Source organism: Leucopleurus acutus, assembly GCF_964270905.1.
Source record: "Leucopleurus acutus genome assembly, chromosome: 2".
NCBI classification, from domain to species: domain Eukaryota; kingdom Metazoa; phylum Chordata; class Mammalia; order Artiodactyla; family Delphinidae; genus Leucopleurus; species Leucopleurus acutus.
This window is the reverse complement of record NC_139143.1, coordinates 83,987,156-84,011,541: the sequence shown is the minus strand read 5'-3', so window position 1 is coordinate 84,011,541 and position 24,386 is coordinate 83,987,156. Positions and strand designations below refer to the sequence as shown.

Here is a 24,386-nt window from a genome sequence, read left to right as displayed (position 1 = left end):
TGGACATCCCCTCCACCTACTGGGCTTATGGAATCCTGCCTATCCCTGTGGAAGCTGCTCAGTTTCCCACCCCTGTCCTCTGCAGGCTCAGAGGAGGTACAGTCTTCTCCTGGGTGGCCATTGCCTCCTGCAGTCCATTGTTCTTCCCCTTCACATCAAACCCTTCCTCCTTAGAAATGTGCACCCCTTCCTCCGGACCTCTTTCCCCACTGATGGCCTTGCCTCCTATTTCACTGAGGAAGTCGAGGTGCTCCGGCATAGATCCCGGCAGCTTTCCATCCTGCTCTGCACGCCCCACTTCTTCCTTTTGGTCTCAGAGTCATGTTGATGCTGTCCCGTGACTCCTGTCTCCACTGTGCTCTTGATCCATCTCTAAGACCATATAGCTATTCTGTTGGAGGACACCTCTCTCTCTCCTAGGGTTTCAGCCTCTCTCCACTGGCTCCTTCCAAAACAATTTATAAATATACTCAAATCTCTTTCTTTAAATAACATAACAGCGACAACAACAACAAAATTCCTAGAAAGAGTCATCTAGCTTCACTCTGTCATTCCCATTCAGTTTTTCATCCACCATAATCTGGATTTTGTTCCCACCTCCTGGCAAAGAAGACCACCACCTTCCTCTCTGCCAAGTCCAAAGGCCTCTTTTTAGTTCCCATCTGCCTTGCCTTCTATTTAGCATTTGATACTGTTGACCTCGCCTTCTTAAGGATGGTCCATCCTGTCCTATTCTTAGCTTCCTTAGTGGGTTTTTTTTTTTTTTTTTTTTTTTTTTTTTTGCGGTACGCGGGCCTCTCACTGTCGTGGCCTCTCCCATTGCGGAGCACAGGCTCTGGACTCACAGGCTCAGCGGCCATGGCTCACAGGCCCAGCCGCTCCGCAGCATGTGGGATCTTCCCGTACCGGGGCACGAACCCGCGTCCCCTGCATTGGCAGGCGGACTCTCAACCACTGCGCCACCAGGGAAGCCCCCTTAGTGGGTGTTTGATTCTCTGCCCCAGCTTTAAGCCTTAGTGTGACCAAAGGTTCTGTCTTTGACCCCTTTCACTGTCCTTCCTTTCTCTCCCATCCTGTCACTTTCACACCCCTTGCCTCCTCTTCACTTTCATTCTGCATAATCCACTCCCAGGGATTCCATGTCAGTTTTGATACTGATGACTTACAAATCGAGTCAGTATGTCATCAGTTCTGAGTTCCAGATTACAATATCCAGGCTCCTGCTGGGGATCACCATGCGATGGGGGCTCCATGGGGTTCCATGCGTGTGAAACTGAGCTCATTATCTTCCCCCACCTCAAACCTGCTCCCCTGTATTCCCAATGATGCCACCTGGAACCACCAAGCTGGAAACTTGGAGTCATCCTTGAAGGCTGCCCTTCACAGATTCACTACATACAATTAGTGGCAAAGTTCTGTACTCTTTTGTTTGCAACATATTCCATATCTCTCATCTTCATGGCTTTGAACCATGTCAGGTCCTTCCTATCTCTAATTTAGAGCCCTGCAAGGGTCTCCCAACCAGTGCTCCCACCTTCAGTCTTGCTGACCTCTTATTGCCACCAGAGTCATCTTTTGAAAAAACAAAACTTTATGTCACTCCCAAACACTTTAAAGGCTCCCTGTTGCCTACAAGACACAGTTCAAGTTCCATTGCAGGGTTTAAGGAGCCTTCCATGGCCTGCACCTGCCCTGACCCCTTCTCTTTCCCTAAACTCCTGCCCCACTCAACACCTTGCTGTTCTCCAAAGTCGCTGTGCTCTTTCATCCCTTTGTGCCTTTGCTCACACTAGTCCCTCTGTTTGGAATAGTCCCCTGCCTGCCTGGTGGATACCACTTAACTTCTGAGACTCCGTTCAAGCACAGCTTCCTCCAGAAAGCCTTCTCTGATCGCTTTCCTAAAGTAAAATTGACCGCCCCCCCTCCCTTTGTGTCTGCACTGCACCCATAACCAGAGCCACGGTGGGGTGGGAGGAGCTGATGGGGCACTCTGCTCCCGGCCCACAGTTGTGCATCTCGAGGCCAGGGGCCCTGTCTTTCATCGCTGTGTGCTTGGTGCCTCACCCAGTGCCTGGTCCCTGGCAGGTCTCAGTACATCGCTTCTATTGGTGCTGGATGGGAAGGTGGGTATGTGGAAGGCCCTGGAAGGATTTTCATTTCCAGCTGCAGAAGGGTCTTGGACTGCGAACGGGGCTGTGAGACTTTATTTATTCAAAGGAAAGTGGCTTCTCCCTCACTTCACCAGTTACTTCCCGGACACCCCCCGCTGCTCTGGAGTGTGTCCCAGGTAGGCAAGGCGGTTGGCAGTAGGCTCTCCTGAAGGCATAGTGTGTAGTATCGAGATGAATCCTCTTCCAGCTGCAGCTGGAGGAAAGTACCTGCCAGAGAAGGGGGAGCCACGTGGCAGGAGCCAGAGCACGGATGGTAGGAGCTTGATGGGTTGCTCAGAGCACGTGCACCCAGTTACTCAGTACCTGGGTCCTCTCCTGTGGTACAGGTTGGGCCACTCATACATAGAAAAAAAAAAACCCTAGTTGGGTTTTCCCTCACTTTGTCTGTGTCTCCTGCGAGTACCCAACCCCACTCTAAAAAGCTGGACCCCGGCTTGGGACTGGATCCTTAACATTCCCCTTCTGTTTGTTCTGGGTGTCGGGGTGGCAGGACAGGGCCTGGGGCTGAGGCTGTCTCTACCTGAAGCTTTGGTGTAAATGGTCTGCTGGTCCGTGCTCTGGGCGACGCAGGATATGTAAAGCTTCTGGTCCTCAACCTTTTCCACGCCAACGTTCAGCACAGCCAGAGAGCCCATACGGATCAAGCTGGGAGAGGAGGCGGCTTAGCCCCTCCCTCACATGAACCCCTGGCCGCCATCCCTTTACCTCTCTGTCCCCCCATCCTTCTCTTCATCCCGCCCTGCCTCAAGGACTAAAGTGGTTCTGGGCTCAGGGCCCATCTGCCAGCAACCAGAATCTGACAGCAGAGGTTGCATTCCGGCCGGGAACCAGAGGACCGTGTGGCTGGGGAAGGAGAGTGACAGGCAGGACTTCTACACCTCAACTGCCACGCATGGCTGTCCCCTCAACGGCCAACACCCCAAGGTACTTACTTTTTGAACCTGATGTTGAGATTTAGGGTGAAGAGCCCCTCTCCAGCCAGGTAAGCAGTTTTAGAGAAGGTCTCGTCTATCATGGCTGCCAGTGACCCTCCGTGGGCAAACCTAGTGGTGGGGGCAGGGGGCAAGGCCAGGGCTGGAACAACCCCACCTCCATCTTTCCCCAGGGATGGAAAGGAAACAGATCTGGATCCCGTCTGATCAAACCAGTCAAAATCAGCTGGTTTGTCTTCCATGTCGCTACAGCATGTGTTAGCAGCCACTGGTACCATGATTTTATTTCACCGGGAAAAAACTTTTTTTTGTTGTTCGAGTTAATGGAAAAACCTTTTTCAGATTCATCAGCTAATTACTGGCGGCCACTACCATAATTTGGAAAGGTGCACTCCTACAGGGAATGATAAAGCCCCTGAACTTTTGGGCTTTAGTCTCTAAACCATGACCTTGGGCCAGCTCTCACCTCACTAGTCACTATGGCCAGTGTTGAGCCCACATTTTCAAGATGGGTAAACGTGGAACTTAACTTAGGACCTATAAAGTGCTGACGAGATAGACCCCCGCGCAGTGCTGCCGGTGGAAAGCCGAGAGCCGGCTTCAGCAGGATGATGCCAACACTTGCTTTAGGTACAGCACATAAAACTCTCATTCTCACTTGTGTAAGCTGACCTTCATGCCAAAGCTCCATTGCTGGTTAAGCTGGGGACAATAGAAAGGCACCCAGCTGGGGGCCATGCAACCACACCCACCTGGTTTGACTCCCTGCCTCCACGTTCACTACATGTTTGATCTTGTGCAAGTTACTAAACCTTTCTGAGCTTTAGTTTTCTCACTGTGAATTGTGAGTAAAAATAATTTCTATCTCATCAGATCAAATGAGGTAATGTTTACAAAACCTCATGTACGCTTCTAGTCACCTCCCTTCTCATATTGCTTGAAGGAGGGGAAGAGTTGTTGCCAAAGAACCCTAAGCCTGCTCTTCCCTCGTTGTCCTCACTGGCCAGGCAGGAGACCCATCCGCAAGTGTGTAGGTGCTTCAGGGTAGCTCTTGGTCAGCCAGAAGCCTACCCGGCCTCATTGCCTCGGGGCTGGGTGGGTACTTGTCAAGATAATAGAAAATACATATATTGGTCTCTGTCCTTGATTCCTGGCACAGAGCTCCTGAAACCCTGTATTTCCTGGGTGATAGGAGTGTCTTTTCTAATGAGGCAACTCCCGGCTGGCTCCTGGTTGAGAGCTGGTCACCAGAAAGACCAAGCCATGATTGGAAGCTTGGAATTTTCAGCCCTGCCCCCCGCCCCTCCCCCAATTCCCTTGAGAAGAGAGAAGGGCTGAAAATGGAGTTAATGATTGATCATACCTATGTGTTGAAGCCTCCATAATAATTCCAATTAGTATGGGTCTCAGAGAGCTTCCAGGTTGGCGAACACATCCACACTAGAAGAGTGACGCACCCCAACACCGCAGGGACGGGAGCTCCTGCGCTTGGGATTCTCCCAGACCTTACCTTATGGGTTTCTTCCACCTGGATGTTCATCCTTTAGCATATCTTTAATAAACTGGTAACTATAAGTGTTTCTCTGAGTTCTGTGAGTGGTTCTAGTAAATTAATCCAACCACAGGAGAGGGTTCTGGGAACCACCAACTGTAGCCAAATCAGACAGAAGTTGTGGGTAACCTGGGGACCTACACTTGCCATTGGCATCTGAAGAAGGGTGGGAGCTGTCTTGTGGGACTGAGACTTTAACCTGTGGGATCTGGCACTACCTCTAGGTAGTGTCAGAATGGAGTTAAATTGTAGGACACCCAGCTGGCGTCACAGAGCATTGCTTGTTGTGGGGAAAAATCTGCGAACATTTGGTGACCAGAAGTGTCGGAAGGGAAGTGTTCTATATGAGAGTAAAGGAGACTCACAGGAAAGACAGACGTAGCAGGGAAGAACTGGGTTTTTCCTTACCCAGGAGATAGACTGAACTGGGTTTTTCTAATTTGGCGCTCATTTCTTCTCTGGACCCCCTCAGTCCTCTGGCCTCGGTGTTGGGTGGTCCTCTTCTGACTCCACGGCCCCACCTCCATGAGGCCCTAAATAAAGTCAGCCACACTCCATCCTATCCCTGCCTTCTTGGGGGTGTTCCTCTTCAGAAGGGAGGGGACCCATGGCCTGGGTAGAGCTCTGACCTAGTCCCCCAGTGTCTGCCTGCACTAGTGTGGAAATCAGTGTCCCCATGGAAGATACCTTAAGGATGGCCAAGGTGACAAAGGGCTGCAGTCTGAATCCATGGCCTGTAGAGGTGCTGACATCTATTAAGCTCTTTGAGTTCTGTTTAACTGCAACTGAGTCTCTCTCAGGCCTTGGGACCCTAAAGCTTCTCCTTCCCCCTCCTCCCTCTTCTCCCTTGCAGGAATTCTGAAACCAACAATAGCATTCAGTGAGTGTCTAAAGCAGGAAGAAGGATGGAGAAGGCAGACACCCGTGGACACGGTGACCCAGTATTCTCGGGCAAGAAGCTCAGGGCCAGCCTGATTTCCCTCGTGAATGTATTTATGTCCAGTGTGAGTTCTTTCCTGGGTCTATTGCCAGTTTGGAGGCAATGGAGTACAGTGGGAGAAGCAATGGACTTGGAGTCCCAGCTCCTGGATTAGAGACCTGGTCCTGACCTTGATGGCCTGTGCTACCTTGGGCAAGATAACTTACCTCTGTGTGCCTCAGTTTGCCCATGGATAGAAGGTGAAGTTTGGATAGATGGCCTGATAGCTATATTGTGCTTTATGGTTTATAAGCACATACATATAGGCCCATAATATCATATCTATCAGCTATTCTGGAAGGTAGATATTATTGCACCAAGATTTAGGTAAGGAGACCGAAGGCTAGAGGTTAAATTGCTTGCTCGGTATCTCCAAGCAAGCCTGACAGAGCAGGACTGGGAGCCTGGCTCCTAATTCCAGATCCTGTCTTCTTCCAAGTCCAACACACCCTTCTCAAAGTGGCTTCTAAGACCCCTTCTTACTGGAAAATTCCCAGACCTGAATAAGGAGGCTCTTTTTTATCTGCACAGTGGGGACTGGACCAGATGACAGAATATCCTTCCAAGTCTGTGAGACTGGAGCCCAGAGCTTCCCACTCCCAACCCAGCTCCTTAGAGAGAGGTACAGACCCCAGAGCCTGGTTGCACCCAATCCATCTCCTGACCCAAGCCCAGGAAGCAGCCAAAGATGTCCCCCACTGGGCCTGCCTGTGGCCTTACCCTGGGGGCCCCTCCAGGTAGGGGCCTGGTTGGAAAAGACAGACGGACTTCTTCTTGGATGGGTGGAAAAAGATGACATACTCGTAGCCTTGTCCTTCCGTTTCGATACACCTGGTGAAGATGTGACAGTCACTTTTGTCTGGGGAGAGATGGGGAGTGACAGCTGAAGAAAGGAGTGTGTGAGGGCATGGGGCCCAGTCAGGATGAAGGGCCAGTCGTTCAGCAGCATGGATGGAGCCCGGCCTCAGGTATAGGGTTGAGGAGAGAACCAGAGGACATACAGGCTCTGCTCTCAGGGAACCTTCAATTGGAGAGCAAGGTACGGACCTGTCCTCAGGGCCCTCGGTCTGAGGGGGACACAGCCCTGTCCTCAGGGAGCGCTGTGTCTGTGGGGACACAGCCCTGTCCTCAGGGAGCCCTGGGTCTGTGGGGACACAGCTCTGTCCTCAGGGAGCCCTGGGTGTGTGGGGACACAGCCCTGTCCTCAGGGAGCCCTGGGTGTGTGGGGACACAGCCCTGTCCTCAGGGAGCCCTGGGTCTGTGGGGACACAGCTCTGTCCTCAGGGAGCCCTGGGTCTGTGGGGACACAGCCCTGTCCTCAGGGAGCCCTGAGTCTGTGGGGACACAGCCCTGTCCTCAGGGAGCCCTGGGTCTGTGGGGACACAGCTCTGTCCTCAGGGAGCCCTGGGTGTGTGGGGACACAGCCCTGTCCTCAGGGAGCCCTGGGTCTGTGGGGACACAGCCCTGTCCTCAGGGAGACCTGAGTCTGTGGGGACACAGCCCTGTCCTCAGGGAGCCCTGGGTCTTGAGGAAGAAACACCCATGAAGTTCCCTGGCTGAGAATAGATGTAGGGTCGGGGCAGGTCAGACTTTAAGAGACCTTAAACATTGAAAATTAAAGTGTACGGCATTTAATTCACATATAATTCAAAATAACAATACTGAACAGAAAAATAAGCGCAGAAGAGTCCCCCAAAGTTCTGATTATTTTTCTCAAGGCGACTATAAGAACTATAACCTTTTTGGATGGAATCCAAAGTCTTCCAAAAATTTTGGTGCACCTGCTTTGTTTTTTCCCTAAACCCAATGTACCACCCATTCATCACTGGGCTGGAAGAACACATATGTGAATGAGAGAGACAAGTTAACACACACGCGTGCTCACACACACGCACACGCAGAGAGATCAAAGTGGAAAACTCTATCACTCGGATCCGTGGGGGTTTCAGGAGAGCCTCTGGGCCTAGCAGAGCAGGGATGGTGTGCGGAGGTCTGCAGTGGTCAAGGGAGAGTCCTCAGACCTTTGTGGGGTGGGCAGGAGGACTTGGGATAAGGCTTGAGAGTAAGGGAAGCAGCCCTGGTGAGAAGGCAGCGGGGCAGGGAGCTGAGTCAGCAGTTCTCCAGTGGGTGCACTCTGGGCTGGGAGCAGAGGTAGCTGCTAGGGTGTGCTCTCTTCCCCTGGGAGGAGGGGAGCCAGGGGCCTGAGAGGATGCTTTTCTCATCCACCTGCCTGGGGCTGCAGCGGGAGGGGCGGAGTTAGCAGAAAAAACTTCTGGCCGAGAACTGGCACAGAGCTTGTGAATTTCCTTTTTGAGCGACTCTGACCACAGGGAAGGGGGCTGGCTGATCTGACCCTGGTGGGCTGGGGTGCATGTGTGCCAATGGGCCCTCTGCGCTCAGGCCTTACCTGAGGAAACTGTTAACACTAATGGGAGCTTGAGCCCCTGGATGTGGTTTCTGTTGGACTTGAAGGAGGGCAGTCTGATCCAGCCATCGGCCTTAACTTTCTCCAGAAATTCGTGGTACAGGTTCAGCATGTCTGGATACCAGCTGGCATTGGGGAGGGCATAATTCTTCAAATCTGTCTTCTCCTGACAGAATCTTGAGACCTGGGCAGGAAAAATCAGGGAGACTGGACAGCTTCCTGGGAGGTGGGCTGATGCTTGGGCTTCGGGACCTGTAGGTAGTGTGCTCCTGGGTTCCTGGGCTCTTCAATCCCTTCCGCCAGTGTTGACTTGAAGGAAATGGCCCTTGGGGACTCCTGTGGGTGACCAGGGAAGGGGACACTAATGTGCAAAGGAAGGGAAGGAAAGGCATGGGGGCTGACAGAGGCACGCTGCTCTGTGGTGGCGCATTAAAATTGTCCTGTTGTAAAGCCTGTGAGCTGTTCTTTGAGGCTGAGAACGGCTAGTATCAGCCCCACCTTGCAGATGGGGAAACTGAAGAAACACGGCTAAGGTTGCCAAGCTTGTGAGTGTGCGAGCTGATGGTCAGACTAGAGCTCATCCTGAGACACTGTCTACCCTGGGGGTGTGACCACAGGTGAGGACCACTGTTATCACCCCCTCACTTCAGGGGCTACTCCAGCTCTGTCCATAGCCGTGGGCCTGCCCGGGGAAGGGGGGCTCCTCTGAAACCTGTTTTGGGTGCGGTACCTTCGGTGGGATGAGGAGGGGTCCTCTGTGATGCCGGATGCTCACGCGCCAAACGCACCCATGGGCAGTCGGCCGCACGCAGGGTCCTTTGTCTGGGGGTGTCGCAACTCAGCTGCAACAGTCTGAGTGCCATAGGAGGAAAGTGAGTGGTGGCCACGCAAGATTCAGATCAGGTTGACAGTAACCTGGTAGTCTTAGTTGTGGATCTGGGCTACTTGGTTTCCTTTGCCAAATCAAATAGCTCCCAACAAACTGCTCACCTGCCCCGGCCACAATCTGGGAAGAGGAGATTTGGGGTGCTCCCTACACCCGTGGCCCCCAGGAGAAGGGCTGCCCATCTGGCTGAGCGGGGCACTCACTCACCAGGGAGTCCGTGGAGAATCCGAATGCTGAGGCAGGGCTGAACGTGGGCAGGATGTAGGGGCCGCCAGGAAGGGCTCCGTGGTGGCTAAGCCTTGCTGCCACCTGGAGGCCTCTTCTCATCATGGCTGAGCGCTGGGATCGGGTCCGCAGGGCTGCGGCAGCGAGGCGAGTGAGTGCACTTTTTCGGCTGCACCTTGGGGCTGTGGGGGCCGCCACCTCTGAGAGAAGCCTCACTCTTTGTCACAAGGCTTTCATTAGCAAGCTGCCACCGCAGATGATTAGGCAAGGCTGGGCTGGTTTGATACAACACCCATAGATGCTTGGGGACTTTACCTGGTCCAGCGTCACCCCCCAACCCCAGCACTTGGGGAGGGGCAGATGCTGCTTGGGCATGAATGCATAGCAGGATTGGCCTGAGTTCAGAAAGAAATATTTATTAAAGGAGCAAGAAAGTACATAATGAAAATAGTATAGCGTATATGAAGCTTTGGAGAGTTGCCCCGGAGTTTTTCTGGGGAGAACTCAGTAATATTCCCAGAAAGATAAGGGAGGTCTAATCCTTGATTGGAGGCTACTGGCGGAGTGTCTGCGTGTGTTGGTGGAGTGTTTGTGGCAGGTGCTCTGCAGCAAGACTCTGAAACCTCTGGTATGATCCTGGGACTCAGAAAACCAACTCGCAGCCCTCAGCCACTCCCTTCTTCTATCTCATGCAGAGGGCAGCCCAGGCAAGCCTCCACCTGCTGGCCCCTGGTGAGGACAGGGTGGGGAGGCGTGGGGTGGGGTGGGGGGAGGCCTTGGAAGGGGAGGCCAGAAAATCATTCAGGGAGGGAGCCGCTTAGCAAGGGCATTCTGTGCTTTGGGAACCCCAGGGAGCGTGTGATGGCAGCAGACAATGCTGGGAGTGAGGCAGGGAGCAGGGCAGAGGAGGCTTTGCTGATGACGAGCCTGGAAAAGAGCCAGCTTTGAGTGGGGGAGTGGGGAGGAGTGTTCAGTGAGCATCTGCAAAGGTGCGTGGTATTTCTTGTACTGAATTAAAACTGCCAGTTTTCAACGAAAAGTCCCAGATTTTAATGCACTAGAATAAAGTGTGTTCTAAAGGTCAGAACTATGCAAAGATGAAATTATAATGATGATGATGATGAGTTTGGTAGGTTCTGAAAGATCTTACTGATTTAATATGGAAATTTAAAGACTTTATCCCACCTCCTGTAGTTAGCTGTCCTAGAAGACTAGGATATAAATATTTTCCTCATCTCTTGTCAAGGTTTGAAGGAAACTTCTTCAAGGACTGAGGGAACCCAGTTTTTTAGTTGATTTAGTCTCTGGGTCTAATCATAAATATTTGAGTTAGTTGTCAACATTTAAAAACAGGGAGTTGGGACTTCCCTAGTGGTCCAGTGGTTAAGAATCCACCTTCCAATGAGGGAGACGCGGGTTCCGTCCCTGGTCGGGGAACTAAGATCCCACATGCCATGGGGCAACTAAGCCCGTGCGCTGCAACTAGAGAGAAGCCCTTGCACCACAACTAGGGAGGAGCCTGTGTGCCACAACAAAAGATCCCACATGCCGCAACTGAGACCCAAAGCAGCCAAAAATAAATAAAATAAAATAAAATAAAACAGGGAGTTTCATACAAAGCAGAAGGCCAAGGACCTCCAGATAAGTGGAAAAATCTGGCAACAGGATCTTCATTCCTTTGCAGTAGCCGGGGAGAGGATGAGGATGCCCCGTGTCCTCTGGCTTGCCCCACCCTTCCCTGATACTGAGCATTCCTTCATTCCCTCTGCCAGCCTCTATGTGTGATACTTGATTTGGGAGATGGGACTCAAGGAGGAGACAGGAGTGAAAGAGGAATCTTAGAAAGGGTAGACGGACTGAAGGGGAGGCTGAGGAAGAGGGAGTAGGGAGAAGGAGAGGGATCCACAGGGGGCCCCGGAGGCTGGAAGCTGATCCTAGGAAGGTTGTCCCAGGAGGAGGCAGGGGCTGTCATCCCAAGAAGAATCAGTAGCTGAACCTGGGAAAGGAAATCCTTGTTTCATTGCCTGAGTTCATTGTCTGCTTCCTGACACAGAGCTCCTAAATCCCTTGAAGTTTCCTGGGTGACAGGAGTATCTTTTGTTCCAATGAGGTGACTCTGAGTGGACTCCAGATAGCCTCAGGAGTGGGGGTGGTCACCAGAAAGACCAAGCCATGATTAGAAGCTTGGGATTTTCAATCTCACCTCCCATCCTTCAGGAAGGGGAGGGGGTTGGAGACTGACTTAATGATCCATCATCCCAACGTGATGAAGCCTCCATAAAAATCCCAAAATTTAAAAAAATTCCGGGTTGGCACATCCCACCTCCATGGGGACAGAAATTCCTGCGCTCAGGATCTTCCCAGACCTTGCCCTATGTATCTCTTCATCTGACTGTTCATGTGTATCTTTTATCATACCCTTCATTAAATCGTAAGCTGGTAAACGTAAGTAAGTGTTTCTCTGAGTTTGGTGAACTGTTCTAGCCAACAATCAAATCCAAGGAGAGGAGGGCTCATGGAACCTCTGATTTGTAGCCAAGTCAGACAGAAGTTGTGGGTACCTTGGTGACCTATTACTTGCGACTGGCATTTGAAGTGGGGCACAGTCTCGTGGGACTGAGCCTTTAACCAGTGGGGTCTGCACTAACTTTGGTTAGTGTAAGAGTTGAATTACAGGGCATCCAACTGGTGTTGCAGAGAATTGCTTGGTGTGGAGGAAAACCCCACACATCTGATATCAGAGGTGTGTGTGAAAGTAAAGGGGAAACCCAGGAAGCTTTTCCTGTAGGCACCCTCCTACTTTACTAGTTGTTTTGCAATTTTTGGTTAAGTCAACTTTCAAATCCTTACATCATCATGATTACAAAAATTTTGTTCTCAGCCTTGCCATATGCTATAGTTAGTTTTTATTTCTTGTATAACTTTTATTTTCCTTGAATTGATAATATCTAAGGTTCAACTGGATGCTGTGGTCCAGGAGAATACAGGGAAATTAAAGGACAGTGGTTGAGATGACCAGCCTCCATTTCCCAGCTGGGAGGGGGGAAGAGTGAAAATAAAAGAAATGAAGATCTGGCGATGTCTGTGATATTTAAGAGCAGGAATAATGGGATCAAGGGTATGACAGATGGAAGGTAATTAGAGAGAAAGATATCTGAGGAGAACATCTATGGTGATGGCAAAATCGTATGTGGGGTGCTGAATTCTGGTGGCTGGCATAAGATGGAGGAAGTTGGTTGTCCAAGGCCATCTAGGAAGAGAAAGATTAGGATTGTGAAGAAAGCGCTCTTTTCCCCCTTTTGGACTCCTTTCCCACCATTTCACACATCTTGTGGATTCTTTCTGCAACACAGAGCTCTTCCGACACGTGGGCTGGGAATTCACCTACCCAGGGAGGTGGAAAGGTGCTTGGCTAGTGTCTCGAACATGGTCTTTGGCCACAGCCCTTCTCCTTCTGTGTGAACTCAGCTCAGAGAGAACAAAGAACACTCGGCTCAGAGAAAAAGCTTCTCCCCAGACCTCAATAAGCAATTAGAAAACAGGGAAGTCAGTGAAGGTTCAGCGTAATTCAGAACTCCTGTTGGATTCTCATTTAGCTTGTTGTCTGCCTGGTGCATTTCCTGTTTGGGACCTTGTGGGGGAATGTTGAGTTTGGGGCTTCTCTGGCTGAGACATGACAAATCCCCAGAAGCACATCCTGGGCCTGACCTAGCAGGTGGTGCCCAGAAGAACCAGCAGTGGTGTGCTGATAAGTGGTAAGGGATTAACAGCTCCTGGTGGGGCGGAGAACTCTAATTGGTAGCATTTGCCAGCTTTTGTTGTGTAAATATTCCCATGATGGCTGATTTCAGGCTACCAATATGATGCCACTGACCCTGACCATGAGGCTGGGAAGAGGTGTGCTCAACCAGCTCTTGCAAGCTGGTAGGCACTGGCTCCAGCACACCACTGAACTGGAAAATTCTTTGGCTTGGAGCGAAGCAACACGGGTAACCAAGGCCGTGGTAGGTTTGGCAGGTCACTTCTTGGTCCCGGGTCCTCCCAAATGTAAACTCGTGCCCTCTTCTCTCTTTTCAAGTTCCCTTCCCTCACAAGACTGACTACGCAATAGCACTTAGTCTCCCCAGCCTTCCCTCCTCCCTTGCTGCCCGCCAAACAAGTTCATAGGACATTTTTTTGTTTAAAGATTTTTGTGTTGTTTCAAGACATTTAAAGAGGAAAATTATAACATTTCCAGAAATCTTACAAAGTCCTCCTCATCTTGGGGGGAGCTGGAAGCCTTCTCAGATCATTCTGCACATGCGGTGGATCTCCCCTGATGGCCAGCAGGGCTGGCTGGCTCCCTGCTGTGATGGGGGATTCCCAGCACTTTGGAGGGGTTCTGTCTGGGATGACACCCATCTGGCCTTTCTGGATGAGGAAGGAACTTCCCTGGTAGCCTTCCTAGACACCATTGCTATTTAGTGCACTGTGAACTGAAATCCCTCCTGAAGACTCGGCCCTATAGGCTCACACAGGGCAATTTCTGGAGGGCTCCCCGACTGCCCATCTCCCTATCAGTTCATGGCTGATCTCCAGACTCCCGCCCAGGCTGGTCCTGCCCTCAGGGACACTTGGTTTCTTGACCTTCTTATGAGCTAAGCGTCAGGGGGCAGGCTGGACATGAGCCGCTGTGCACTCAGAGAGCGATGGGCAAACTTGAGGGCCCCAAGAGGGGGCTGTGCTGGCCATGTTCCATTCAGGAGTCCAGGCCCAGTTGCCAGCTCTTCTCATTTTCCCAAAAAAGCCAGCACAAATCCAGATTTTTATGTGAAAACTTCTAACTTTTAAATGTTGCACCTAATGTATAAAAATTTTGCACGAGCCAGACTCTGATTGGATCTTGTCTTGCACGCAGCTGATCATGTCCCCTGGTTCTAAGCTCATTCTTGGGCCTTTCTCACATCGCTCTTCCAGAAGTTTCTTGCTTGTCTGCCCCAGATCTGTCCTCTCTGAGTCCTCCTAGGTCAGCTGTCTTTTCCTGGTTCCCTCTGGGAGAGACTTTCCTGAGATTCATTTTATACTCTGGTGCCCACAGTGGGCCCTTTGGAAAGGAAAATATGTTGGAACTGATTAATCATTTGGCTCTACGGGGCTTCAGGGTTTTTGCTTTATCCAGTTTCTAAGGTTCTTGGTCTTTGCTGTGGGTGGGAAGTGCTAATGGGAGGCTCGGCCTCAGGCTGGTCAAGACAGGAGAAAAAGCTGTCTTCACCGAACCTGGGACACCGGGTGGAGTTAAAAGCAGTTGTTGCTAAGTACTCTGCCCAGAGGGGCTCTGGGTGGGCTGCTGGGATGCTCACCTGGGAGAAGAATAACACAGGGAAGGCAGGGCTGTGGCAGAAGACCCCATGCCCAGGGGAGCTGGGAAGCTGATAGGCAGCTGCTGGCTCCAAGTGCTGCTGCCTGGTGTGGTCACTGGGCTGAAGGAGGGGGGCCCCCCCGGCAGAGTACAGGGTCAGGGAACTAGGCCAACCGAGGGAAGCCTGAGCTCCTCCCAAAAACGTGAGAGCTCTCCCAACTGCTCAGCTGGAACTGATTTCCTATTTGTGAAATGCTAAGAGGCAGAGAGAGGCAGGATCTGTAAGCTCAGAAAGTGACAAATCCTGAAGGTGTGTGTGTGTGTGTGTGTGTGTGTGTGTGTAAGCGTGCACATGTGTGCTCATAGGTCTGGCCAGGCCTGCACCTGAAATTCCCCCTTTCTCATACCCAATCACTTGAGAGGTGGTACCTTCAAAACCAATGGGACAGTCACATCTGTTTTCCAAGCGTGGGGTACAAAGTAAGGTCACATTCATTTTATTTATTTATTTATTTAACATTTATTTATTTATTTGGCTGCGCCAGGTCTTAGTTGCAGCCCGCGAGATCTTCGTTGCCACGTGCGGGACCTTTAGTTGTGGCATGTGAACTCTTAGTTGTGGCGTGCAGGATCTAGTTTTCTGACCAGGGATCGAACCTGGGTCCCCTGCATTGGGAGCACAGAGTCTTAACCTCCTTGTGGCACAGTGGTTAAGAATCCGCCTGCCAGTGCAGGGGACACGGGTTCGAGCCCTGGTCTGGGAAGATCCCACATGCCGCGGAGCAGCAACCAAGCTGCTTGACGCAGCTAGAAAAAGCCTGAGCACAGCAACGAAGACCCAACACAGCCAATAAATAAATAAAATCATATTTTTGCTTTTACTAGAAACACCTTATCGTAATAGTATTTTAAATGAGATCAATGAAACAGAATACGTCAGTCAGTTTTATGCTTGTAATGTGACTGGCAAAGGACTCCTGGAATGTAAGTGACAGCTCTGCTGTTTTCTTGTGTTTGCTCTTCAAAAGTTTGCTTTACTCAAATTTGATTTTACAAAAGACCTATATTAGTACCTGTTTTCACTAACTGAAAGGTACCTGAAGAGGATTTTCGCTTTTATGAAAAAAGTTGAAAAGCAAAAGTAGCATTCAGCATTTTACAGCCAGCCTTTTATTTTATTTATTTAAAAAAATTTTCTTGGCTGCCATGCTGCATGGCATATGGGATCTTAGCTCCCTGGCCAGGGATTGAATCCACGCCCCCTTCCACTGGAAGCACGGAGTCTTAACCACTGGACAACCAGGGAAGTCTCTACAGCAAGTCTTTTAGATGCAGTGGGTACCCTGAGTAGCAGCAAGAGTGGCACTGCCAGCTCCTTCCCAGGGAACTACACTCAACATCCCAGCAACAAGCAGCCACAGCTTTGAAGTGTGTCTGTGAGCATCTGTGCTTTATCTCAATTTATTTGCAAGATGAATCCTTAGGTAATTGCTTCTTTGCTTTACACTATTTCAGTTTATGAAAGGTTTCATAGGAACACTGTACTTTGGGATAATGGGGGAAACATGTACTTGCAGTTTTCTCAATTACTTAAAAAAATTATTTATTTGGTTGCACCGGGTCTTAGTTGTGGCAGGTGGGCTCCTTAGTTGCAGCATGCAAACTCTTAGTTGAGGTATGCATGTGGGATCTAGTTCCCTGACCAGGGATCGAACCCAGGCCCCCTGCATTGGGAGCGCAGAGTCTTAACCACTACGCCACCAGGGAAGTCCCTGTACTTGCATTTTAAGTATTACCTTTTTTAACAGCTTTGTTGAGATAAAATTTAACATACAATTCACACGTTAAAGTATATAATTCAATGCTTTCTGTATATTACATTAAATTTTGAAAGTTGTGGTAAAAAAAATATAACATAGAACTAGCCAGTTTAACCACTTTCAAGTGTACAACTCAGTGGCATTAATTACATCCACAATATTGTATAACTATCACCTCCATTTCCAAAACTTTTTCATCATCCCGAAAAATTCTGTACCTATTAAACAATAACTCCCTATTCCTCCCTCTCCCCAGCCCCCTTTCAACCTCTATTCTATTTTCTGTCTCTATGAATTTGCCTACTCAAGAGACTTCACGCAAGTAGAATCATACAATATTGGTCCTCTTTTGTCTGGCATATTTTGCTTAGCATGTTTCCAAGGTTCATCCATGTTGTAGCATGTGTCAGAATTTCCTTCCTTTTAATGGCTGAATAATATTCTATTTTATGGATTTTACTTACCCATTCATCTGCTGATGGACACTTGGATTGCTTCTACCTTTTAGCCATTGTGAATAATACTGCAATGAACACTGGCATATAAGTACCTGTTTGAGTCCCTCTTTTCAATTCCTTTGGAATGGCTGGGTCATATGGTAATTTTATGTTTAGCTTTTCGAGGAACTGCCAAACTGTCTTCCATAGTGGTCACACCATTTTATATTCCCACTAGCATTGTCTGAGGGTTATGCCAACACTTGTTATTTTCCACTTGGGTTGTTTCCACCTTTTGGTTATTATGAATAATGCTGCTATAAACTTTTGTGTACAAGTTTCTGTGTGGACATATGTTTTCATTTTTCTTGGACATATACCTAGGAGTAGAATTCCTGGGCCATATAGTAATTCTATGTTTAACCTTTTGAAGAACCACCAAACTGTCTTCCATAGCAGCTGCACCATTTTATATTCTGACCAACAATGTAGGAGTGTTCCCATTTCTTCATATTCTCGTTGACACTTGTTATTTTCCATTAAAAAATTATAGTCATCTCAGTGAATATGAAGTGTGGTTTTGATATGCATTTCCTTAATGACCAATGATTGAACATATTTTCATGTGCTTGTTGGCAATCTGTATACCTTCTTTGGAGAAATGTCTAATCAAGTCCTTTGCTCATTTTTAAATTGTGGGCTTTTTTGGGGTTGAGCTTTAAGAATTTTTAATATATTCTGGATATTAAACACTTATCAGATATATGATTTGCAAATATTTTCTCCCATTCTATAGGTTGCCTTTCTACTTTCTTGATAATGTCCTTTGATGCACAAAAGTTTAAAATTTTTATGAAGTCTTGTATGCTGCAACTTTGCTGAATTCGTTTATTAGCTTTAGTTTTTTTTGTAGATTCTTTGGGATTATCTACATGTAGACCCTGCCCCACCACCCCAATTCATATGTTGAAATCCTAATGCCCAGTGTGATGGTATTAGTAGGTGGGGCTTTGGGGAAGTGCTTAAGGTGGGGCCCTCATGAATAGGATTAGTGTCCTTATCAAAAAGGATCCAGAGAGATCTCTAGCTCCTTCCACCAAATAAGGACACGGTGAGAAGGTACCAGATATGAACCAGTAAGTGGGCCCTCACCAGAAGGTGACCATGTTGGCATCTTGATCCTGGACTTTCCATTTTAACTGTGAGCAATAAATTTCTGTTTTTTATAAGCTACCTGGTCTGTGGTATTTTGTTACAGAAGTCCAAATGGATTAAAACACTTAGGAAATGAATACAGGCTCCTTCCAGTGATGCTATTACAAATACTATATCCAGGCTCCTTCCAGTGATGCTATTACCAATACTATGCTATTGGTAAGATACAATAACACAGCCTAGGTTAAAATGGCACAGTAGTTTAATCCTTAGAATCCAAGACAACAGATGTGAGGTATCCGATCCTATAGGAACTAGTTGTGTTTCCTACTGTAGCCAGAAAGATTTGTTTAGATACAACAAAGCTGGTTTTTTAATTTATAATGCACACACACACAACACACACATATTCGTGCACCCACATATTTATTCCTTCCTTTGGTTTTCTGGCATTTCCAAGTTTGTGGTAAAAGTTTCAATATGATTTTTTTCTCCAGAATGCAATGGATCAGACATCACACCTATGCAAACTTAAGGAGCCCATTCAAATTTTAGGAGAACCAGACACTTATCCTAAGGAGACAGAAAGAACTGCTGATACTCTCACAGGGAGTGTCTCTGTGTAAAAAAGTTTGGAAGGTGGAAATGGAACTCCTGGAATTGTATTCAAAAGACTTGTTTAGGAAGGTCCGTGTTAGCAGGCTTCACCCGATGGGGGATTCAACAGTGGGTGAGTAGAATAGGACTGAAGACAACTGCTTCTTCTGGAGGAGGGACAGCCTTATGCAGATTGGTGTGGAATTCACCAGAAGCTCTTTTATATCAAACTTTTTTCAGGATCCAGCTTTATAAATAAGCCTAAACAACAAAATAACAGAAGATGATTATAAGTCAACTGACTTCAATCTATCTGATGGGACTTCTCTAAGTAGAAATACATATATACACACACAAAAGCACTTTGATTCATATTGGTACCTTCAGGATATCTGCCCACTCTCATTTTTCAACCAAATTAAGAATCAACTTTTGGGGACTTCCCTGGTGGTCCAGTGGTTAAGAGTTCGCCTTCCAATGCAGGGGATATGGGTTTGATCCCTGGTTGGGGAACTAAGATCCCACATGCTGCAGGGCAACTAAGCCCACGTGCCGCAACTATTGAGCACGCAGGCCACAACTAGAGAGCCCACGTACAGCAACTACACGGCCCACGTGCTCTGGAGCCTGTGTGACACAACTAGAGAGAAGCCCCGCTCCACAATGAGGAGCCTGCACAGCACAGGGGAGGATCCCACAAGCTGCAATGGAGATCCTGTGTGCCCCAACCAAGACCCAACACAGCCAAAAACAAATAAGATAAAAATAACAGAATTTAAAAAAAGGAAAGAACCTTAAGAAAATTTATTAAAAAAAAAAAGAATCAACTTTTGATTCTCACAATACTGTATTACCTCTCCTGGGTAACCAGGTCCTCTGCCACTTGGTCATTTCATGGTTCATTACCACTTCCATTAGAGATAGTCAAGGAAGTGAAAGGAAGTAAAATTACAACTGAGCCATCTGTTACCTTTATGATACTGAAAGATTTAGTGAGACAGAAAGTATAAACCACAGCCTGGAATAGGATTTTTACATTGACTGTGGATTCAAATTATTCATGATCTTCCTCCTGCTTCTTTTATCTATCATTCCAGCAAACAGCTGACACTTAAGGGAAAAATAAATTTCTTAAACAAGATACAAGAAGCATTAACCATAAAGGAAAAAATTTAATAAATGTGACTATATTTACATTAAAAACTTCTGTTCATAAAAAAGCTAACTTAAAGCAAATAAAAGACAACTTATATACTAGAAGGAGATATGTGCAACTTATATAGCCAACAAAAAGATTCAGTTTATAAAAAATAGATAAAGAATTCCTATAAATCAGTTAAAAAAAAAAAGAGGAAAAAACCAATAAAAGAGGCTGAGAAAACAGGAATTTCACAGAATAGGAAACAAATATGGTCAATAAATATATGAAGAGATGCTCAGCTCCATAGGTAATCAGGGAAATGCAACTTTAGATCAAACTGAAATACCATTTTATAACCATTTGACTGGCAAAAATCAAGAAATTTGACTTTACCAATTGCTAGAAAAGATAGGGATCAACAGAATGTCATATATTGCTGGTGGGAATGTAACTTGGTACAGCTTTAGAAAACAGTCTGGCATTTCCCTGTAAGGCTGAACACTCTTATACCCTCCAACCCAGAAATTCCACTCCTAAGTATATGCCAAGCTCTTGCCCATATACACCAGCAAGAGACATGAATAAGAATGTTAATAGTAGCGCCATTCATAATAGTCAGAGGCCCACCATTAGAGGAAGAGATAAATCCATTGTGGTATAGTCACACAATGGAATATTATACTGCAGTAAATGAGCAAACTTCATAGCCAACAACATGGGTGAACTTCAGTAACATGAAGCTGGGTACAAAAAAAAAAATCAAGTCCCAGAAAAGCACATATAGCACAATCTCTTTTCTACAAAGTTCAAAAACAAACAACTAAACAATATATTACTTAGGCACAAATATATTCTTTTTTTTTTTTACAAATATATTCTTAATCAAACTTAAAAAAAAACCCACTAAGGTATAAAGGAATGAAAATCACAAAATTCTAGATCAGAGTTACCTCTGAAGGAAAAATAGGAGGATGAGGTGGGGAAAAGTAATTAGGTAGGGATATAATATTATTAAGATTCTGGTTCTTGTTTGATTGTAGGTTTCAGGATGTTTATTATTAAATTAGAAAAATAAATACATTAGTGAATGAGTAAGTAAAAGATGACCATTCACGTACCAATAATGGCCCTGTATCCTAAGTCAAGGATTCTGAGTAACCCAAACATGTGCATCTGAGGTCCATTAAAATAAAAAATAAAAACAACAAAAAGGGACTTCCCTGGTGGTCCAGTGGTTAAGACTCCATGCTCCCAAAGCAGGGGGCCCGGTTCGATCCCTGGTCAGGGAACTAGATCCCACGTGCTACAACTAAGATCTGGAGCAGCCAGATTAAATAAATAAATAAATAAATAAAACAAAACAAAAAGCATTGGATATCTAAATTAACTTGTCTAAGTCTGAAGCTACTGAAGGTGAGGCTTCCAGGACCCCTCACTTGCAAAGGCCCTGTGACAGCTGACGATATACAAAGTTACTCATTACAACAGTATTTGCAAGAGCAAAAGACTGAGAAAATATCCATGTCTAGTATCTCCAACTCCAATCCAACACAACAGTGCTCATTCTTGTTAACTCTTTTTCCATATCTGGAACTCCTCTGATGTGAGAAACCTAGCTCCCGTCACGGCTGCCAGCCTGTGCAGACGCCACCCTCTCCCTGTGGGCTCTGACACCCACGCTGCTCCCCATGGGGACTCCTTCCTTCCCATAGTTGGGCTCTGACATCCTGTGCTGGGCCACTCCCCTGTGCAGACACCCTCCACTCCACTCAGGCTCCCAGACAGCGATGGGCTGCTGTAGCCACCCCTCCCTGTGGCTTCCCCCTTATCCCCCAGCCTACCATGCCAGACTCTATCTAATAGCTTTAGAAATATTTAGGAAGGAAGGAAGGAAGGGGTGAAATGGAAGGAAGAAGAAAAAGGCAAGAGAATGGGAAGAACCTCTCTACCTTTTCTACACTGATGATAACATAAACACACTCACTGTCCTGTAGCCTGTGTTTTTCACTCAATATATAGTAATGACATATAGCTGCATATCATACAAAAAGGAGTTTCCTTATTCTTATTCATGGCACCACAATATTCCACAATAGTTTTTATGGCACACACAATATAGTTTATGGATGAACTGTAGTCTCTTTACCTGGTCTCCTATTGATAGATATTTATGTTTTACCAATCTTTTGCTAGTCCAAATAACATTGCATGAGTAGCACAACTACTGGAACCCTAGAGCAACCTTACACATTGTAACGTTGCACACGTTAGTATACCTATGGGATAAAATCCTGAAAATGGGTCAAAAGGTACATGACTATAACTTTGAGAGATATACCAGCTCTCTACCAGCAATGAGTAAGAATACCTTTAACTTGTTCTTTGCATGCAGGGAATTAAGAATTTCTTGGCATGTATGGGTTATAAAACCAAACCAAAACAAAACGAAAACCCCCCAAAACAAAAAAACCCAAAATAAATTAAACCAAACCTAAAATAGAAAGTGGCAGCTCCTTACCTGTTGCCTCTGAGTACAGCATCTTCTCATCAACACTTCGAACAGTACAAGAAAGAAAGAATTTCCTCCCCTCAATTTTATCAAGTTGGCTATTTATCACAACAACAGAACAGAGGGGGATAGGTCTGCAGAAAAAAAAAATGAAAAAATCCAGCTTTTATCAGATTTATGTAGCATTGAGAGATGATCAGGTGCATGACAGGGGTGGAAATTTATGATACCTGGTATCAGTGGGTGCTGTTTCAGATAAAATGCTGACACCACCAGTTGCTCACACCCCCTTCCTCCCAAGCACCATTGCTCTCAGGTGGCTCCTGAGCACCCAGTCCAGAGACTGCTGTTGTGGGTTAGGTTCAAAGAAATCACCAGATGATTCCAGCTCTGCGATGGCAGAGGCTGTCCCATCTGAAGGGAGCTGAAATCCTTTAAAGAAATGAAAATAGGACCATGGGACGGTCCCAGTCAGCTTCTCTCATTTTCTCTGTCAATCTCTGTCAATTTCTCACCCAATCCCCTTTAGAGTAACTGTCACCAGAAAGACACTGAATAACAAACTCCTGGTAACAGCTTAATGTGCTAATTCAGTGCTGTCCAACAGAACTTTGTGATGACAGAAATACTCCACAGCTGAGCTGTCCAATATGGTAGCCACAGATGGCTACTGAGCACTCAGAATGTGGTTATTGTGAATGAGAAACCGAATCTTTACATTTATTTAATTTCTATTAATTCAAATTTAAATTTATATAGCTATATGTATCTAGTGGTTACAGTCACCTCTGGGAATCTTAGAGATATAGTACTATAATGAAAAAGGTATCTCTTTAAAGGTATAATTTTAGTTGGTAGAAACATAATGTAGAGTAGGGAGATGTGTTTTATGTTCCTATAGTACCATCATGTGGGTGAAGGAACTACTCCATGTGGAAAGGAAATTAACACTCTGATTACCCCTCTGTCCAGTTTTTGCTCCCAGTAGATATTCCTGAACTTCTCGATGGAACAACTGAGCTTTGCCAATCCAGGATTTACTAAGACCCGGGGGACATTAGGTGTTCTTGCCTGCTCAGCATCTCCCTTTCCTACTAACGTTGCGTCTTTCATTTATCCATCTGTCCTACCCCTCACCACACTCTCTCATTCACACACCTACCTTCCCCTTTCTTTGGGGAATCACCTCAATTTTCAGCCCATGTAGGTTAACTAGAGTTGACAGCTGATTCTTACCCCCCATGCCCCCTGCACCCCCGCCCCCCCAGTGACTGGTTGTGCAGGTGGGCATGGGTTGAAACTGTCAATCCTGGAGCTTGTGCTGCAGCCCTTGGGGCTGGGTTCTTTTTCTGCTGGAGTTGCTAGGCTTGCAAGATACAAGCCTGCCTGGTAGCTGTAGCACTACATTGGGAAAGGCTACCCAAGGATGAAGAAGACCTAAAGGAAAAGTGTGGCTGAGACACAGGCACAGATTCCTAATGGCATCATTGAATACCTGCACCCAGCCATAACTGTCTTCTCAACCATGTAAGCCAATATGTTCCTTTTTTCCTTAAGCTATTGTGAATTAAGAGATCTATCTCTGGGACCTCCTTGGTGGTCCAGTGGTTAAGAATCTGCCTTCCAACGCAGGGGACACAGGTTTGATCCCTGGTTGGGGAACTAAGATCCCATATGCTGCGGGGCAACTAAGTCTGTGTGCCACAACTACTGAGCCCGCGCGCCTCAACTAGAGAGCCCGCGTGCTGCAATGAAAGATCCCACATGCCGCAACAAAGATCCCACGTGCTGCAACTAAGACCTGATGCAGCCAAAAATAAATAAATAAATAAAATAAATATTAAAGGGCTCCCCTGGTGGCAGAGTGGTTGAGAGTCCGCCTGCCGATGCAGGGGACATGGGTTTGTGCCCAGGTCCGGGAAGATCCCACATGCCGTGGAGCGGCTGGGCCCGTGAGCCATGGCCGCTGAGCCTGTGCGTCCGGAGCCTGTGCTCCGCAATGGGAGAGGCCACAACAGTGAGAGGCCCGTGTACCGCAAAAAATAAATAAATAAATAAAAATAAATATTAAAAACATTACCACCACTACCGATACATTAAAAAAAAAAGATCTATCCCTTACAATGAAAAATTCCTTGAATAATAAGAGAAAGGAAAAATACAAAATAATATAATAACTGTTTATAGAGTATAATTTTCTAAAGTTCACATGAATCTCA

General features: G+C 47.1%; 2 protein-coding genes across 2 annotated transcripts in view; both read right to left on the bottom strand.

Annotated features, from left to right (window-relative positions):
* Window positions 1–2,238: 2,238 nt before the first annotated feature.
* Window positions 2,239–9,275, bottom strand: THEM5 (thioesterase superfamily member 5; the record flags this gene model as incomplete). Its single annotated transcript, XM_082858746.1, has 6 exons — window positions 2,239–2,378; window positions 2,692–2,816; window positions 3,104–3,214; window positions 6,355–6,493; window positions 8,042–8,243; window positions 9,153–9,275. 6 exons carry the CDS (start codon window positions 9,273–9,275, stop codon window positions 2,239–2,241), a joined length of 840 nt encoding a protein of 279 aa, XP_082714872.1.
* An 8,949-nt stretch (window positions 9,276–18,224) lies between these two features.
* The window catches only part of THEM4 (thioesterase superfamily member 4), a 41,595-nt gene continuing 35,433 nt past the window's right edge, over window positions 18,225–24,386 (bottom strand). The window contains 3 exon segments of the mRNA XM_082834051.1: window positions 18,225–18,749; window positions 18,752–18,778; window positions 22,177–22,301. Of these exon segments, the coding sequence (XP_082690177.1) occupies window positions 18,625–18,749; window positions 18,752–18,778; window positions 22,177–22,301 (277 nt within the window). The 3' untranslated portion in view covers window positions 18,225–18,624.